We start from the raw sequence: 19,201 nt of genomic DNA, 5'->3' as shown, positions 1-19,201 counted from the left end.
AGGACCAGTTCCTACAAAAACACTTCAGCATTCACTTTGCAGCACAACATGAAGAGGATGTGACACACAGGTTACACATAGAGAATCATCCCCTACTGTGGGGGAGAAGGAGAACCCCTACATTTGGGAGAAAACAGGTCCTTACAAAGAATTGACTAAAAAGATGACTGTATACAAGGTCTGGCTCTCTTAAAAGGAACTCTGACATTTTCTCAGCCTTTATACAACCCATGTCTGATTGACTGTAATGGGAATATTCAAAACAACATAATACAGGCGGTCCCCATCCTAAGAACACCCGACGACCCCTAGTTACAAACAGACCTCTGGTAATTGGTAATTTTCTGTACTTTAGTCCCAGGATACAATAATCAGCTATAACAGTTACCACAGGAGTCTGTAATTCAGATTTATTGTTAATCCTGGTTCTTATGACAGGGACTGCTTGTAATTGAAATACAGAAGGAAGAAACCCATTGCATATGATCTAGGACCACCATGATCTAGGACCACCATGATGAGGGCACCGATGTTTACACCTGTGTCAATAGCATATGTCGTATGATGTTACCCTCTCTATCTAGTGGAATGTGGGGTTGATGGTTGTTTTGCTCCTTTTATACATTATGTGCTGAGCCGCTCTCCTGATCTCATGGTTCCTCATGGTATATATGATCGGGTTGATGAATGGCGTCAGCACTGTGTACAGCAAAGACTTGACTGTTTTCCCATAGAAAGTATCTTCCCCGACTGGAAATATATATATTGTAATCTGAGTCCCATAGAAGATGAAGATGGTGGTGAGATGTGCGCTGCAGGTGGAGAACGCCTTCCACCGTCCTCCAATGGATGTGATCTTTAGGATTGAGATAACAATATAGAAATAGGAGAAGGTGACCGCCACAAAGGGCATGAACATGAGGGGGATAGCAAATATAAAGTCTTCAGTCTCCACCATAGAAGTGTCTGATGAGGCTATGGCCAAGAGGGGGGCAAAGTCACAGAAGAAATGTTCTATGATGTTGGAGCCGCAGAATGTTACATGAAATAGTGAGGCAACTTCAATGGGCAACAGGATGAAGCAAATGACCCACGGCCAGAAGATGAAGTGCAGACAAAGCTTGTGGTTCATCACAGCCGCATAGCGTAAAGGATGGCAGATGGCCACATACCGGTCAAAGGCCATCACCGTAAGGATCAAGGACTGAGTGTAAGTGGAGCCGCAGAGCACATAATACTGGATAATACACCCTGTGACGGATATGTCTCCTCCACTCTTCAATATGACATATAACATGTTAGGCATTATATTAGTGGTAAATACGATGTCCGCCACTGAGAGGTTGCGAAGGAACAAGTACATGGGCGCTCTGAGGTGGTGGCATGCCGAGACCAAGATAATGATGAAGAAATTACCAAGAATTATTGCAAAATAAGTCAAGAGAAACAAAACAAAAAGTGAGACCTTGAAGTTCTCTGAGTTCTTAAACCCGACAATGAAGAATTCTGTGACTGTTGACCCGTTACCTTCACACATACTTATAGGAGAATCAGTCAACCTGCAACACAACCCATATAGGATATGAATATATATGTACTGTACTATATGCAGGTCAATGGTCATTGACAGAGCAGCCAAGTCGGCCTAGAAGGTGAAACAAGAGTGGACAAAGAGGGGCACACGGCATTTTCACTCGGTTCTCTATCCAATCTGTCCAAACTACTCTCCTCCTATCTGATCACTACTTACTTTCTCTGACATTCTGGCTTCAACCACTCCTGCAGTGCACAAGCCTATACACCCAAGAAGGAATCTCAAAGATCTGGACATCTGCAAGCTCTCTGAGACTCCCCTAACTCTCTCTTCAGGAAAGGAGTTAGAAGCTGCTGCTCCCTGTTACTACACCATAGTTTCTTCAGCCCTGGACTCTGTTTCCCTCCTCACTCTCACTACACCTAGACAACCCAACCAGCAACCCCAGCGCCCCAACCTCACAAAACACAGGAGTGCTGAACGGCACCGGAAGAAATCCCTCTCCGAGGAAGACCTTCTATCAAGTCGAAGGTCTAAACAGGAAAACTTTATAAATCTTATACCGTCTTTATCTCAGACAATCTCAGACTGAGATTTTCTACCTTAAATTTCCTTCTACGTCCTCTCGCACTCCCAGCAACCTCTCTAGTTTCAGCTGAGGATTTTAACTTAAAAACAAAATAGACAGCACCAGGGAAAGTTTCAACCTTCAATCCATGCAACCCACCCAGAATATCCAATTTTCACTTTTTTGATAAATGTGGGTCACGGTCACAATCTTTCATCCACCTGATACATCCCTCCCCCCAGATCTAACCATTAAATGTATGCGTCTACACTCCTCCTGGTCTCTAAAGGCCGCTGCCTTGGAATAATCCATGACGCTGCCTTATCCTTTAAGCCTCACGTACAGGCTTACATCTCTCACATCTGACCCTTCTTCAATCCAGAGTCTACAAAATGACTAATCCATGCTCTCATCATCCCTCACTTGGACTACTGCAACATTCTTCTCTGTGGTCTCCCAGCTAACTCTCTAATACACCTCCAATCCATCCTAAACTCTGCTGCCCCACTCATCCATCTGTCTCCTCGCTTCTCCTCTGCCTCTCCTCTCTGTCAGTCTCTCCACTGGATCCCCATTGCACAGCAAATTCAATTTAAAATACTAACCATGACCTACAAAGCCGTCCACAACCTGTCCCCTCCATATATCTCTAACCTAATCAGCCAATATCATCCCACACATTGGGGCACATTTTCTTACCCGGTCTTGTCGCAATCCCCGATCCGGACGGTCCGATGAAGATGAAGTCCGGCGCGATTCACGTAGCTCGTGCGCCAGAGTTCCTGCATTCGCGCTTCCCTGCCGAGGTCTGCCTGACTTCACCTTCTTCGTACCGGTGCATGTGAGTGCGTCTTGCGACACAATTTAAACTGTTAAATCCCGCACGTAGTCTGAATCCATCGGGTTGTCTGACGGCCCCATTTGTGTCGCGTACAAGCCAGTACCGATGCGCCAAAATCCGATCGTGTGCGACACAATCCCCAGCGCGACCCTTAGTAAATGAGCCCCATTATCTCTGCTCTTCTCAGAACCTTATCCAGGACTTCTCCCGTGCATCTCCCATACTCTGGAACTCTCTACCACAATGGGGCAGATTTACTTACCCGGTCCATTCGCGATCCAGCGGCGCGTTCTCTGTGGTGGATTCGGGTCCGGTCGGGATTCATTAAGGCAGTTCCTCTGACGTCCACCAGGTGGCGCTGCTGCGCTGAAGACCATCGGAGTGCACTCAAGTTCATCGGCCTATTCCTAGTGAAGGTAAGTGCAAGCTCCGAGACACATTTTTTAAAAAAAATTCAGCGTTTTTTTCGAATCCGTCGGGTTTTTGTTCGCCCACGCCCCCCAATTTCCGTTGCGTGTATGCCAGCGCCGATGCGCCACAATCCGATCGCGTGCCCCAAAATCCCGGGGCAATTCAGGGAAAATCGGCGCAAATCGCAAATATTCGGGCAACACGTTGGGAAAACGTGAATCGGGCCCTTAGTAAATGACCCCCAATGTGTCAGACTATAACCCACCTTCCAAACCCTCAAACGTAACCTGAAAACCCAGCAGTTCAGGATCTACGACACACACAATAACTGCCCTGATCTGCTCCCTCACCTATCTCCTATATATCTACCTACCTATCTATCTCATATCTATCTATCTCATATCTATCCATCTCATATCTATCTATCTATCTCATATCTATCTATCTATCTCATATCTATCTATCTATCTATCTCATATCTATCTATCTATCTATCTATCTATCTATCTATCTATCTATCTATCTCATATCTATCTATCTATCTAATATCTATCTATCTATCTATCTATCTATCTATCATCTATCTATCTATCTATCTATCTCATATCTATCTATCATCTATCTATCTCATATCTATCTAAATATCTATCTATCTATCTCATATCTAGTGATCTTTCTATCTATGTATCTTCTATCTGACATGAGTTTATGCTGACCCCGCTACTGCCACACATGGGGGGACATTAATCATAGTCTGTTAGACTGTTTTGAGCGTTTTCTGGCGCACGGCAAAGTTCGGCACTTAGGGGTTCTGAGTCCCTGCGTCTTATCTGACATAGTGAGAGCCTCCTATACAGATGTTTGCACGGGATCTATCACAAATTTGCGCCTAAAAAGGTGCAAAATAGGCGCAAAAATGCACCTACTCTGAGCAGGTGCACTTCCAAAAAAAAAAATCACTTTTACTAAAAACATACATTTTAGGTTCCAAAATTAAGAATTCCCTCTATGCAAAATGGAAAATACTTCCGCTCAGTTTTAAAATGTAAAATTTCTCCAGTAAGGACTTCGTCATTGTCTATGGGATCCTCTCTGTGAGTGATTATTGTCTTATTGTACAGATCTGAGAATATTATCAGTCTCCATTTACTGTAAATTATAATAAAAAAGGCAAAGACTCATTTCAGCAAGAATTTTTTTTTTTTTTTACATATCTGTAACTTTTAGTCCCTGCAGTTACATCACAATAATAGTTTTTTTGTGCAGAGATGACGCCCTGAACGTTCTGTCACATTTTCTCAGTCTCCTTTCATTATTGCTCACAAATGAGATCTAACAATTTGCGACAAATTTAGGCGCAAATGAATGGGACATGAGACAAATCCAAAGTGCATTTACTAAGGCAGAACCAGATCCATCATAGATCAGGAGCCAAAAAGAAGAGCAAACCAGGCACAAAAATAGGCGAACCTGAGACCCACTATGATTAATGTCCCCCATAACCTACACTCACATCTAAATTTCTATCTATCTCACATGTATCTATAGTCTATCTATCATCTATTTGTTTATCTATAGATATATGTATAGATTAACTATATATTATCTATCAAAAAAACCTGATGTAATAACTGATGGAAAAAACTGAGACTTATTCTAACTATCCGTCTCCTATTGACTTGAGTGTAATAATTACATCATCATACATGTGTATTTTACAAACCGTATAAAGTACTGCAGCCACCATCAATAAAAATTTACATCGCTGTCAATGAGATTGTTAATTGATATGTAAAATCCATGGGGGACATTAATCATAGGGGGTCTCAGGTTCGCCTACTTTTGCGCCTGGTTTGTTCTTCTTTTTGGCTCCTGATCTATGATGGATCTAGTTCTGCCTTAGTAAATGCACTTTGGATTTGTCTCATGTCCAAATCATTCGCGCCTAAATTTGCGCCAAATTTGTCTCAAATTGTTAGATCTCATTTGTGAGCAATAATGAAATGTGACAGAACGTTCAAAGCTTCATCTCTGCACCAAAAACCTATCATTGTGATGCAAATGCAGGGACTAAGGGGGACATTAATCATAGTCTGTTAGACTGTTTTGAGTGTTTTTTAGCGCAAAAATCTGGCGCATCTCGTTAATTTGGCGCATTTAGACAAAAAGAAGATCAAACCAGGCGCAAAAATAGGCGAACCTGAGACCCACTATGATTAATGTCCCCCTAAAAGTTACAGATATGTAAAAAAAAAATAATAATTCTTGCTGAAATGAGTCTTTTCCTTTTTTATTATAATTTACATGAAATGGAGACTGATAATATTCTCAGATCTGTACAATAAGACAATAATCACTCCCAGAGATGATCCCATAGACAATGATGAAGTCGTTACTGGGGAAATTTTACATTTTAAAACTGAGCGGAAGTATTTTCCATGTTGCATAGAGGGAATTTTTCATTTTGGAACCTAAAATGTATGTTTTAAGTAATGTAAAGTGATTTTTGATAGATCCCGTGCAAACATCTGTATTTCAGCCTCTCACTATGTCAGATAAGGCGCAGGGACTCAAAACCACTAAGTGCCGAACTTTGCCGTGCGCCAGAAAATGGTGCGTAAATGCGCCTAATTAACGAGATGCGCCAGATTTTTGCGCTAAAAGACGCTCATAACAGTCTAACAGACTATGATTAATGTCCCCCCATGTTGCTTACATTTTTAACATAGGTTTGAACGGTAATGTGAACCGAGCCTTGGCAATAATAACAATAATAATTTGTAAAATAAAAGTAGTATATTACCATTACCAACAACACGAGAAATAGTTATAATTAAAATAATAATAGTTAGATTCATAATAATCCTAATACTAACTTTTTTCTCATTTTTCTTCTTTTTTTCTGATTTAAAACAGATTTTTTTCCCCATTTATATAAGACATATAATATTTTCTTCTTATTCTCATCATTAAAAAGTTACATACATTTTTTTCTAATTCTAGTTCTAATCTGTGCAGCTGTGGTTGGAAGAGTTGATAATAATAGTAAAAATGATTGAAATTGTAGAAAATAAATGTAACAGTGGTGATAATAATTACAATACTGATAAAAGCCATAACGATTTTGATTCTTGTAATACTATTATTGTATCTACTTACCGTTTTTTAATTTTAGAAAAATTCACTAAATTACTGATCACTTTCAACAAATATCTGGTTCTGGTACAATGTGCACAGATAAGTTGCACCGTCCCTCCTCCTATATAGGGAGATCAGCTCCAGTGACGCCCCCCTGCCCAAATTTACCCTGCAGTTCACTCATCTTTTATATGTTCCCCACGGGACCCCAGGGAGAGGCTGACGTACTGTCTCTCGTGTATAATTAGGAATCCACAAAGTTGAGAAAAATAAATGGAATAAAATGTATTGGATTAGACCTGATGATGACAAGTGTTACCCTGGGGACCGGTGACAACGAACGGAAGTGGCGAGAAATAACGGACTGTGATTGTGGGGCAGTGTCTCTTATATCAGCCGACCGATACTCCTTATACTACGACTGATAACGTCTCCGAAACAGGAGAAGAAGGTAAAATTAAGGGTATTTGATGAAATCTGCTTTGGAACTCAATGACAGGCAGATAATGGGGCTCATTTACTTACCCGGTCCTGTCGCGATTCCGACGTGGATTCGGTTTCTGCCGGGATTCACTAAGGTTGTGTGCCCGATATCCAGTAGGTGTCGCTGCTGTGCTGAGGTCCGCCGGAGTTCATCTTCTTCTTCCCGGTGCATGTAAGTGCTTGATCTTGCGAAACATTTCGTTTTTTAAACTCTGCGTTTTTTCCGAATCCGTCGGGTTGTCCGACAGCCACGCCCCTGGTTTACTGTGGCGTGAAAGCGGGCGCAATTGCGACAAAATCCGATCGCCTGCGCCAAAATCCCAGCGGAATTCACCACAAAACGGAAAAATTCTGGAAACCCAACGAAAGTGCGGCCACGGAGCCCTTAGTAAATGAGCCCCAATAAGTTAGAATGCACCAGGAAAGATATAGATACATATAGTAAGTATAAACTCAGGAATTCTAAGGGATTTCTTACTATAGGAGCAGAGGGACTGGGACTTTCCTGTAAGACATCCCAGATTCCTGGATTAGGAACGTCTAGAACATCAACCTAGTTATTAAGTTGATGTTATATTTGGATCCTGAAATAGATTGTTCATCTTCAGTAATCGGGAACTAAATAGGGATATTGGGGATCATTCACTAAGGGTCGCGCTGCACTTTCGTCGGACTGTGCACTTTTTTGGGGCTAACACGGCTTGCGCGGGTATAAGTAGTGTGTGCACTGAGATTGTGTTGCACACGACCCCCACGTGCGTTAGGGGACGTGCCATTGGTCGATCTGACTGATTCAAGCTGAACGCCGTATTTAGCTTTTAAATTGTGTCGCTAGCTCTATGTTTAAAATGCACCACAAAAAAGATGGTGAACTCTGTCGGACCTGAGCGGGGAAGAGACACATTCATGATTTCAGCCGCACGCAGCGTTATAGATGGACAATACACTTTCTGTGAACTCCGGTGACCCTGTAAGTAATTGTGCCCCATTGTCTTCTTCTAGGTCACATCTGAAGGATAATCGGTTACACTGGATGAGTGTTTTGTTATATTTCTGTCATCTTTTGATGTCTTTATTGATTTTCACTCTTATCAACTTAATCAAAACTTTTAAAAACTTTCCCATGACATTGAGTTGGCTTTTGTATGAATATTGGGCCATATGGACAAAGTGACTTTTATTGTGAAACATTTCCAGCATCATCCAGAGATTGATCCAGTCATTAGGGAATAACATATTGTTTTCTCCCCGGTGGTTTATTAGAAAGGAAAAACAAACATTTGGTTACAAAACAAAGGATTCCTCGAAGGAGAAGACGTCCAAACAACAACATCCTGGGAGCAGATCCCCAGGGACGCTGGAGGAAGCCTGAATGGAGTAGCAGCCATTTACTCATTATTCTTGGCTTGTTAAGTGACAATTATCGTTGATTAGGGACTAATAACTTCCTAAAGTAACTGTTATACTCCTAATATAATCATACAACTAGTCTTGTATCTGTAACAAACCTGTTCAGCAACAGCACAACCAGCAGAATTGTTTATCATGCCAAATATAATTGTGTGTTTTCATAAAATATCTTACAGAACTCCCCAATTCATGTTCAATAAGGAAATGCAATACCTCTATATACATCCCCAATATCCACAACATATTGGGGCACATTTACTTACCGGTCCCATTGCGATCCCCGCTGTGCGTTGTCCGACGAGGATTTGGATCATCCGTGATTCACAATCGTGTGCCCGATTTCCTGCATCCATCGCTTCCCCCGCTGAGTTCCGCCGGAGTTTAACTTCTTCTTCCTGGTGCATGTAAGTGCTGATCTTGCAACACAATTTCGTTTTTAAATTCCGCAGTTTGTCCGAATCAGTCGGGTTGTCCAACGTCCACGCCCTCCGATTTGTGTCGCATGCGCCACAATCCGATCGCGTGCGGTGAAAAGTTGGGAAACCCGTCGAAAATGCGCTGTTTGGACCCTTAGTAAATGTGCCCCATTGATTTACTCCCTCATTCTCTTACCATGTTAAATAATTTGTCCAGTCTAAAGCCTCTACAAGAGAGCACATCTATGAGGAGACTACTCCCCACATAGGAGCTGAGCGGGTCTATTTACTGATTCATAGATTCTGTATTAATCTGGAAATGTTCCGGCATCGAATCAAATTTGAAATATTCTTCATTAGCTTGGGATAAATCTTGTAAAATACAGAAATAACGGAAATCTAACAGATACGTTAAAATGTTCATTGAATTCAGATATTGTCTGTTTGCACCACTTCCCATGGGCTTCCTTTATTATGGTGTTAGTGAAAACTGAAAATAAAAAAAAGGGGACTAGAGGGGGGTAAATACTAATTTCTAGGACAATTGGAAAAATATTGGAAAAATAATAGATTTAGACCTGGAGCAAATCTTTTGAAAAATTCTTTTGCATTTCAGTTTTTTTTTAACTCCGCTTCTTCTACATGAAGTACCTTTCTGATTTTTTTTTTTAGTTGACAAAGCCATATGGGGGCTTCTTATCTGATTTTGTTTCTGTATTAGGTATCCTGCATTCATTTTTATGGCTTTCAATGTGCAGTTGAGATGACGCCTCTCCTTTATTCTTTGGATCAGTACAATTGTGGGAATCAGTACGATTGCAGAGATTATTATATTAGATTGTCCCCCCCTAGGGTACTTAAACCCTAGGGGGTCTGATAACTTATACAATATACTGAAATACAATTGTCAATACTGCTATATCAGTGGTTCTCAACCTGTGGGTCGGGACCCCGGCGGGGGTCGAACGACCAAAACACAGGGGTCGCCTAAAGCCATGGGAGCCACGATTTTATTGCATTTTTTGGCATGAATACAATTTTCTTGTACATGGTTTGGGGTCACCGCAACATGAGGAACTGTATTGCGGGGTCACAGCATTAGAAAGGTTGAGAACCACTGTGCTATATATTCCTTGTACAGGCGGTCCCCTACTTAAGGACACCCGACTTACAGACAACCCATAGTTACAGACAGACCCCTCTGCCCACTGTGACCTCTGGTGAAGCTCTCTGGATGCTTTAAAATAGTCCCAGACTGCAATGATCAGCTTAAAATTGTCTGCAATGAAGCTTTATTGATAATTCTTGGTCCTATTACAGCAAAAAAATTTGAAACTCCAATTGTCACTGGGGCAAAAAAAAAAATTGTCGGGAACTACAATGATAAAATATACAGTTTCGACTTACATACAAATTCAACTTAAGAACAAACCTACAGTCCCTATCTTGTATGTAACCCGGGGACTGCGTGTATATTGCAGTCTGTCACGAACCCCACTCACCGGAGTTCACATATGGGGATACCTACTCTATGGAGTCCCAGAATTTAGCCCTTAAGCTCCTCCCACTTCCACAAAATGGCGTCCTAACGCTAAATTTACTCTACGCAATCTCTCCACCCAGTTAATCCAGTGCCACCACCCACAAGTTAGTTATGCAAAGAAGGCCGCAGGCACCTCAACCACACAGACAATGCACACTGATGATAACTCAGCACATGCACTCACTACTTACACGATATTACAATGATAAATTCACACAGAACATGCAATCGCTTACTACATGGACTATGCTAACAATGACCTCTGGTAACGTAATTCCCTTTCGGAGACTTTAAGGCTACAAGCAGAGACTTATTAAAGGAACAATTTAATATACACAAAAAAATACAGTACACTCAAAGAATAAAATTGTCAGATAAAATGAAAACGTTAAAAACAATACACATACGATACTTACAAACAGGAAAAAGGAAACAAAAAACTGGCTGTGATGTCACTGTGAGGGGGATTTTTCTATCCCCCTCCCATCAGTGAGGTACTTTTTGGGTCTGGGGTTTTATTAAAACCCCAGAACTTTTGATTGGAAGATGGCACAATTGTGCCATTGCTTCCAATCAACCGGGTACCTTATTCCCATTAACCACATACCAAACTCGGGGTGTCTTAGCATAATATCAGGGGTGTTCTGCTATTGGCTGCCTTTCCCTGGAGCTAACATTCCGATTCTCGCTCCAGGGGTGTGTCTAGACCCCATAACTGTCCTGTGTAACTGGGGACCCATAATTATGAATTATGCCCCAGTTATGGACAGCTATGATATTCCCCATTGTCTAAGTTTTGGGAGGAAAAAACCACAGTCTGCTACTTCTTTTATCCCCCTTTCTGAACCACACACTGGCCTAAGGTGTCAATTCCACCACTTAGGAAAACCATGTATCTCTGATCAAACAGAGACTCCCTGGGGTACTAGAGATACACTGCCAGGCTCCTCTTCCTGGCTGGTTGTACAAAGCAATGTGCTCTGGCCAAATGGAGCCTCAGGACATGATTGGAACAACACAAAGAAAAATAAAGCAAACTGTACAGTGGTAATATTATCAGACATGTAGAAATCGTAACAGACTCCCAGCTGTCATTGCACCAATCGGCGCCCTCTGATGATTATGTTAAAGTTATTATAAAGTAATGCAGAACATTGCAGCTACGACAGAAGCTTAATGACAACCCCTGTAGTAGCCATAATGGTGTCATATTGGTCATCCCCCACAGCTAGACAGACATTCCCAGAAGAGGATGACTCTAGTACTGAGCCCCTGTCCTTACTTCACACGTCTGATTTTCATCTCCGATCTCCTGTAGGAATAGTTATGACCCTTTCCTGAATACCAATTAATTCCATTAGCAAAACTGTCATGTTTCCCGGGAAGGTAGAGACCGTTCAGGTTGGAATAATGACAGTGGTTATACCACCAGGATCCCTTGAACACATCCGCACAATTTCTAAGATCAGCATCATTGTCTTGGTCCGGGGTGGAGAACATCTTCCTGTTATGAATGGACAGAGAATCTCCTGCAGCAGGACACAAGTATATTATAGAGACAGCCATAACCTGTCTACCACACATCCACCATTACACCATTGCTTCTTACCTGCATTCCCACCAGTAAAGCCCCCGAGCACCAGCTTGTATTTCTCACTCTCTCCCATCACTTTAAATGAACTGTATTTAGCAAAATAGTTTATGAAATCAAAGTCCTGGAGATCAATGCGCAGCTCCCAGGTATCTGTGAGGACAGCAATACATTTACAATCCTTATTTACAATAATATTTAGAAATAATAATCATTAAAAATGGTTGAAGACTGGGTGGAATTTTGCCTACAGGCCAGGACATATAAAGATTCAACCCAAGTTCTTCTCTCAAACTGGACGGGGCCACTCAGTTAGGATGGGGTGTCAGAATCTCCTTCCCTTATCGGAATAGGAACTGCTCAAATTTGTCAGGATAGATAGCAAAATGTAGTAAGAGTTCTCCTTACTGAGACTGCCAATTAAGGCCACCATGTAGGTGTGTGCAGTCTTATAGCCACGGATGCTCCACTAGGGGAGCATCCGTGGCTATAAGACTGCACATACCTACATGGTGGCCTTAATTGGCAGTCTCCGTAAGGAGAACTCTTACTTCCTGACCCTAGTCACAAGCCTCTCACCCAGCCAAACCAGTTCCCTACGCTGTACTGAGGAGATCCAATCAGGTTGAAACAATGTACAGCGCTGTCTACAGTTGGGAATCTGTTCCTTCTGGAATAGATATATTGGTTTGGTTTTAATCCCGCATCATGTCATAAGGCCTCTTGTAGGTCATGCTTGATGTCAAGGGAGCTGCCCTACAAGGTAGCTAAAAGAGGCGTGGTTTTCCTTATGTAGACAGTTTTCAACTTTGATCTTTAGATATACCACCTAAGCTATTAGGAAGATGTTGAAACCTTTATTGGATATGTATTGGTTGAAGAAGACCTGATACAAAGGTCATCATAACAATGATAGGAGTGCGGTAGCAGCAAGTACAATGATAAGGAGCCACATCTTGCATCTTGCTTGGCATCTCCCATTGTTTCTCACCTGCTGTGAGCACATAAATGCCTAATGGCAACTTACCTGATGAACTTATCTTATGAATAATGTCGTTCCCCAGCCAAAACTCAGATAGACGGTTGCCGAATCCTTTCTTGTAAGATTCCCAATTCTGGAGGAAATCCACTGAACCATCATAACGTCTCTGGAAGACCTACAACAAACAGATGCTGAAACCTGGAGTATCGTCTACTAACTGGCCTATTACTACGCCTACCACCAACCCAACCCATAGCAGACAGGGCAGGGAATTTGGGATTTCATCCCTTATTCTCTCATGTTGTGATTTGTTAAGTGATTAAATAAAGAGGTTCAACAATGAAGGGGAACACTTTTAGGGGACTCAATGTCATATGGGGGTTCAAGCCTTCTCTAACATCTGTAATAGTCATCATTTTAGCATTTATGACACTCAACAATTCATAAAGAGCATAAAAGACGTACAATCCATCCGCCGCCATCAGTGTGCATATCACACAGGACTCGTAGCGGCTGCTTCCCATCAGGATATATAATGTACCAGTCACTCAGGGTAAATCCTTTCTCCAGCAGAGATTTACAGTCTCGTGCCTCTGCAATACACAAAAAAAAGTTAAAAGTAGAAGATATGAGCCCGGAAAGTAACTCTTTTTCTGATTTGAATGGAGTTTGGGATTTATTTTGGCAGTAAGGGCAGTTTGGATAACGTGAAGACATTGGAGCACATTTACTAAGGGTCCCGCGGCTGCATTTCCATCAGGTTTTTTTGATTTTTACGATTTGCACTGAATTGCCCCGGGTTTTTGTCGCACGCGATCGGATTGTGGCGCATCGGCTTGCATGCGACACAGATCGGGGGGCGTGGACGTTGGACAACCCGACTGATTCAGACAAACTGCGGACTATAACTTTCAAAATTGTGTCGCAGGACACGCACTTACATGCACCGGGAAGAAGATGGTTAACTCCGGTGGACCTCAGCGGGGAAGCGACACAAGCAGGAAATTGGACGCACAATCTTAGTGCATCTCGGCAGACCCGAATCCTTGTCTGACATTCTGGATTGGCAGCGTCAACGGGACGGGTAAGTAAATGTGCTCCATTGAATCATACCCCGGTCCTACACTACTGCAACATCTCATCTACTTCAGAACACTTTCTGAAAATTTCTCTACTCTAAGCACTTCCTTGCCTTTATGACCTTTTCCTTCTTCTCCTATTTTGTTTCAGTTTTTTTGGGGATAAGAGCCAGATATTTACCGTGTGTCCTAATAATGTCACTGACTGGTATAAAGGCTGAGTGTTGACCTCAAACCTCCCTTCCAAACCCCAAATGATCAGATTTTGATGACCTATTTGAAGACAAGCCCTTTACAGTTTTGATGTATGAAGGATCCACACTCACTGTACAGGTCTTCTGGAGAGCCGGGATCTCCCTTATCTCCTGTGTACATGAAGAATAATAATATTAATATAATAGTAAAAGATTATAGAAAGTATGATATCAGTTGCATCAACAACAGAGTTCAATGATACACGTTACCTTTCAGTCCTTGAGGACCTCTAGCACCTAGATCTCCTGTAGCTCCTGCAATAGAAATTACAGATAATCCCTGCATAGAGCATGTAGAGGAGTATGGTGGGGTTAGGTATTATGAAAGTGTATTTTGTCTAAGGAAAAGCTGAGTAGAAGACAGACCTGGGAAAGTTGGGTCTGCTTAAGTTTAATAAATTGCCAGCCGGAAGTCCTGCACAAGTACTTGGTGCTGAGTTTTCACCATTGGATTCACCCTGGGGAAGAGACAGGTCATGCCAAAGACCTGTGGAGCAGCGGCTGATGTGAACTGTGATTTATGGTGCCAGGCAGTAGGCCGGCACCAGGTGAGGTAGGATAAGTCTACCCTAGAAGATGACGATCCAGGACCTTATCCTTTACAGTATCAACACAGAATGAGGACAACAGACGGGGAAGCCATCGAAATGGAGAAAGAGATAGGAAAATAGGAATGTAGCAATGATACCAAGCCTGTAATTGTATGGACCTTGCACATTTGTAATTGCCTTACACTGACCTTTCATCCCTGGTGGTCCAACCTTTCCTGGAATTCCCGGAGGACCTAAAAGAGCAATCATTTCATCAACTGTGGCCCAAAATATCATCATCATACATCTCTATGGAAAGGATTTGGTTGTGGACAACCTTTGTAGGTTTATGATGTGTCATTCATGGATTACATGCGCTTTTGTTGCTCAGTCCTATTATCCCCCTGGCCAGTTATAGCCATGGCTAATTATTAGGGGTATAATAAAATATCACCCAGCAGTGTGGCTGGTCCCCATCTAAACTGTCTCTTCGGGTCTCCAAACCCTAGCACAATCTTCAACAATGTAAAAAAAGCACTTGTCCGCACGGAGATGCGTAACAATGGCCTGCATTTATATAAAGCCGCACAAAAATACAGGGGTTTTCAGATGGCAAACAAATCACCACCAATATTCACCCTTTTGTGTATCAGGCACAATTCGGGATTTGTTAGGGCAAAGGGGTTAGGGGTGTTTGCCGTGAATCTGGCAAAGTGTCTGGGTTGTGTGGCCGAGCCCTAGTGCAAAAGTCATGTCCACTCATTGCTAGTCATGAGAAAACAGAAAGTCCATCCTATTTGATTTCTATGGATTTATGTATGAGGCTGCGACAAAATAAACAATACATTTTGTTCTTAGAAGGTCATAAAATTAGATAAATACTCAACATTTTAAAACTCTCTTTAAAAGGAGCAGATTTTTTTGTAAATAATGTTCCTGTATGTAAAATCAAAGAATTCAAAGGATTTCTTTTTCTAAAGAGTGTATAATATATCCAATATTTTTACATAATTTACTTTTTGTTTTATTTTTTTTATCTTTGTAAAACTATGAGTTTAGCTGCACCTTTATTCCCTGCTTCTCCATGTTCTCCTTTATCTCCTTTGGCACCTGGAGCTCCTGGACATCCTGGAAGAATGGTCAGACGTTCTGTACCACCTGTAAATTCCAAAACATCAAGGTCTCATATCTTAACATCTTATACCAATCTATATATACATATATATACTGTAGATGTGTCTCAATGTATCTAAGCTTTAAACTTGAGGTCTCTGTGGCTCCGATCCCTGGTCTGTAGAAGGTCTGGTTGAAAACTCCATATAGTTACCCTCTAGAAATTGACTCATCTACTTTTAGAAAGGATTCATGTTGACCATGTGATATATCACCAGATATGACACCAGGGCAATGATTTCTAGGGTAACATTTTCTACATTGAGGCAACAACCAAATGACAGTGACAGATATTCTTCTAGAGGGTTGGTCTTCTCTGAAGATACCTTATGGGATTCGGTGGAATTTTACTACTCATTCGGAGGTGAGCAAGTGCAGGATGTTTAGGCTGTGTCTGACCTGGCACAGGTCGGCCATGATGACATAGGCCCACATTTATCACAACTAGTCTGTACAATGTGCAGTTTGCCCCAGATTATTGAATACTGGCGCATGTTCTTCATGAATCTTGCGCCCCCTTGTACTGCTCGGGAGGTGTGCACAAGCTTTTTTTTGGTGCACCTTTAACATAGATGCACCAAAATTCTGTTGAGTTGTAATAATAAATGTCTGACCAGAACGCTCCTTAAGATGCAAAATTTTGTGGCGCAACGGATACAGTGCAGGCGCGACACAAAACTGCGCAGACACTTCATAAATACATGTATAAGCAGTTTGCATGTTCTTTTCTTTATCATTCTTGCGTTATTGAATTAGAGTAAAACAGATAACATCCAATTTGCAGTTTATGTGACACAGTTCACGATTACAGGTTATACATTGTATGTATTTCGTATATTGTGGGAAGATGGTGATGTGATGCCTATGTTGTACTGAAGAGACGCAACCACGTCAAAACAGTTAAGAATCTGTTCCTTCTGAAATAGATAGACTGGGGGACCTCTGTGCAACACCAGTGGTGCAGAAGCCCTGAAATAATCGCAAATGCTAGCTTTTGCGATTATTTGCCCTGATCCGCCACCTTCACGCCAGTGGGGCGTGAAGGGGCGTTACTGTGCCTGCGCACTTGCAGCTGCCGGCGACTTTCCATACGTCATGCGCAGCAGGCAGCCCCGATACATCAAGAGGCGGAAGCCTCTTGATGTATCGGGCTGCGAACTTGCAGCGACAAGCACCAGCGTATGATAAATATGCCCCACTGACTTTAATCCTACATTATGTAATTAGGCTTCAAGAAAGTCATGCTTGATGTTAAGGGAGCTGCTTTTCTAGCTATTCACGAGGCAATGTTTTCCTTGTCCCATCCTGGAACATGTATTTGCATATTTCCCACAATCCCCAAGTGGAGCATCAAAAACTATAAGTCTCCACACACCTGCAAGGCGGTCTTAATTGGCAAAGTCTCCATATGGAGAATTCCTACTTCCTGGCACTGAAAAAGAACGATTTATTTTTCTCATGCTCATATAGTTATTCAGAAAACAACCCAACAGTATATCTTTTTGCCATTTTGGTCTAGATGAAGCTTCATCGGATACAAATTGTATTAAGAGAAATGTTATAGGCAGATGTTTTATAGCGGTATAGGCGCTAGCAGAGTATAGTGGTGAGTACCTGCATATATCTCCTACATGCTTCTACATATACAACACAACTTGATGAAGTCTCCACCTTCTGTCCTGAAGATGCCAATATCAATTCAGAACACAGACCAGGGGCTAAATTTACTTCATCCCTCTGGTTGGTTAGTGCATAGTCGGACTTCCAGCCCCTTCCTATGACATCATAACGTCACACCCACCAGGAGCAACTCAATACTATAAAATCCTGTGTGAGCAAGGCCCTAGCCGTAGTTACCTTGGAGAATGTAAGAGGCCAAATAGGGGAAGTCTTTATTATCTAATCATTTTTTTCAGCAGGTTTTTATAGTCACCATGTAGTGGTCAGTGGTCGTAGCCCCTAATAGCAGTACAAGTCTCTAGTTTTAGTTATTTAAGGCGTCTGTTACCAGGATAAAAATATAAATGACACTAACCTGAACAGGTGTCTTCTGCCTGGCCACAGATTACGGCTGTACCTAGTAGGAGGCCCAGTATAGAGAGGATCATGGCTTCTTCTTTTATTGCTGGTCTTACCTTCTGGAAAAGCAGCCTTTATAAAGTGTCCTCTGTCCAGCATTTACTGGAAATACTGGGTACTTAGTTAATGAGAAGCCAAGGTAATGGTCAATGACCTTTACTGGAACAAGTGAAAAGTACTCAGCCCTCACGGGAAGCCACTAGGGTAAATGTAAAGGCAGTCTTCTTTATTGGCATCTCAGGAACACTACAAACTCAATGTGCAAAGCATTGTAACGCGTAAATCGTTTGCATATTGGGGTTTACTTACTAAAGGTACGCAGATCGCACTTTCGGCAGATTTTCGAAAATTTCAGGATTTGCGCCACTGTGAAAGGTAGTTAACTGGGTATTAACACGATACCGAATTGTGGCGCGGCTGTGCTGGCTTTCATGCGACATAAATTGGGGGGCGTGCAGTCTGGGGTGATCTGACTGATTCGGACTCAGCACGGGATTTAACATTCAAATTGTGTCACAAGACAATGCACTTACATGCACCAGGAAGATGAAGGTGAACTCCAGCGGACCTGAGCGGGGAAGCGACACATGCAGGATATCGGGCTCATGATCTTAGAGAATCGCGGCAGAGTTCATTCTAGTTGGACAGCGCACATCGGGGAACGCGCCAAGTATATGTGCCCCATTGAGTTTGTAGTGTTCCTGAGATGCTAATAAAGAAGACTGCTTTTACATTTACTCTGGTGGCTTCCCATGAGTGCTGAGTAATTTTCACTTGTTCCATTTTTGGATTCTACGGCTGTCTTTTCAACTACGTGCACCGAGGCTGTTACCATAGGATCTTCAACTTCAGTTGTTTGGGTGAGCTGAATTTACACCTAACAGGTGTCACACTACTTTTAATGACCTTTACTGACTTATTAATAAGGCAGCAGAGAAACCCACTGTTATTTTTGTGTTACGTGGTATCAGCATGGTGGCAACACCATAACAATGTCCTGAATTACTGGGGCACATTTACTTACCCGGTCCAGTAGCGATCTAGCGACGCGTTCTCCGACGAGGATTTGGGTCTGCCAGGATTCACTAAGGTCCGTGTGCCCGATATCCACTAGGTGTCGCTGCTGCGCTGAGGTCCGCCAGAGTTCAACTTCTTCGATAGATGTAAGT

General features: G+C 42.2%; 2 protein-coding genes across 2 annotated transcripts; both read right to left on the bottom strand.

Annotated features, from left to right (window-relative positions):
* Positions 1-580: 580 nt before the first annotated feature.
* On the bottom strand, positions 581-1,537 carry LOC140076473 (olfactory receptor-like protein COR4). Its single transcript, XM_072123000.1, has one exon. The coding sequence runs from the start codon at positions 1,535-1,537 to the stop codon at positions 581-583; it is 957 nt and encodes a 318-aa protein (XP_071979101.1).
* Positions 1,538-10,653: 9,116 nt separating this feature from the next.
* Positions 10,654-18,202, bottom strand: LOC140077647 (ficolin-2-like). The gene is made up of 9 exons (XM_072124973.1): positions 17,989-18,202; positions 15,846-15,938; positions 14,990-15,034; positions 14,461-14,505; positions 14,323-14,361; positions 13,383-13,510; positions 12,963-13,092; positions 11,954-12,088; positions 10,654-11,873 (listed from the first exon to the last, which is right to left on the bottom strand). The coding sequence occupies exons 1-9, from the start codon at positions 18,059-18,061 to the stop codon at positions 11,623-11,625; spliced, it is 939 nt and encodes a 312-aa protein (XP_071981074.1). The 5' UTR covers positions 18,062-18,202; the 3' UTR covers positions 10,654-11,622.
* Between the last annotated feature and the right edge of the window lie 999 nt (positions 18,203-19,201).

The sequence above is a fragment of the Engystomops pustulosus genome, chromosome 9 (genome assembly GCF_040894005.1).
Source record: "Engystomops pustulosus chromosome 9, aEngPut4.maternal, whole genome shotgun sequence".
NCBI lineage: Eukaryota > Metazoa > Chordata > Amphibia > Anura > Leptodactylidae > Engystomops > Engystomops pustulosus.
This window is presented reverse-complemented; position numbering and strand designations above follow the sequence as displayed.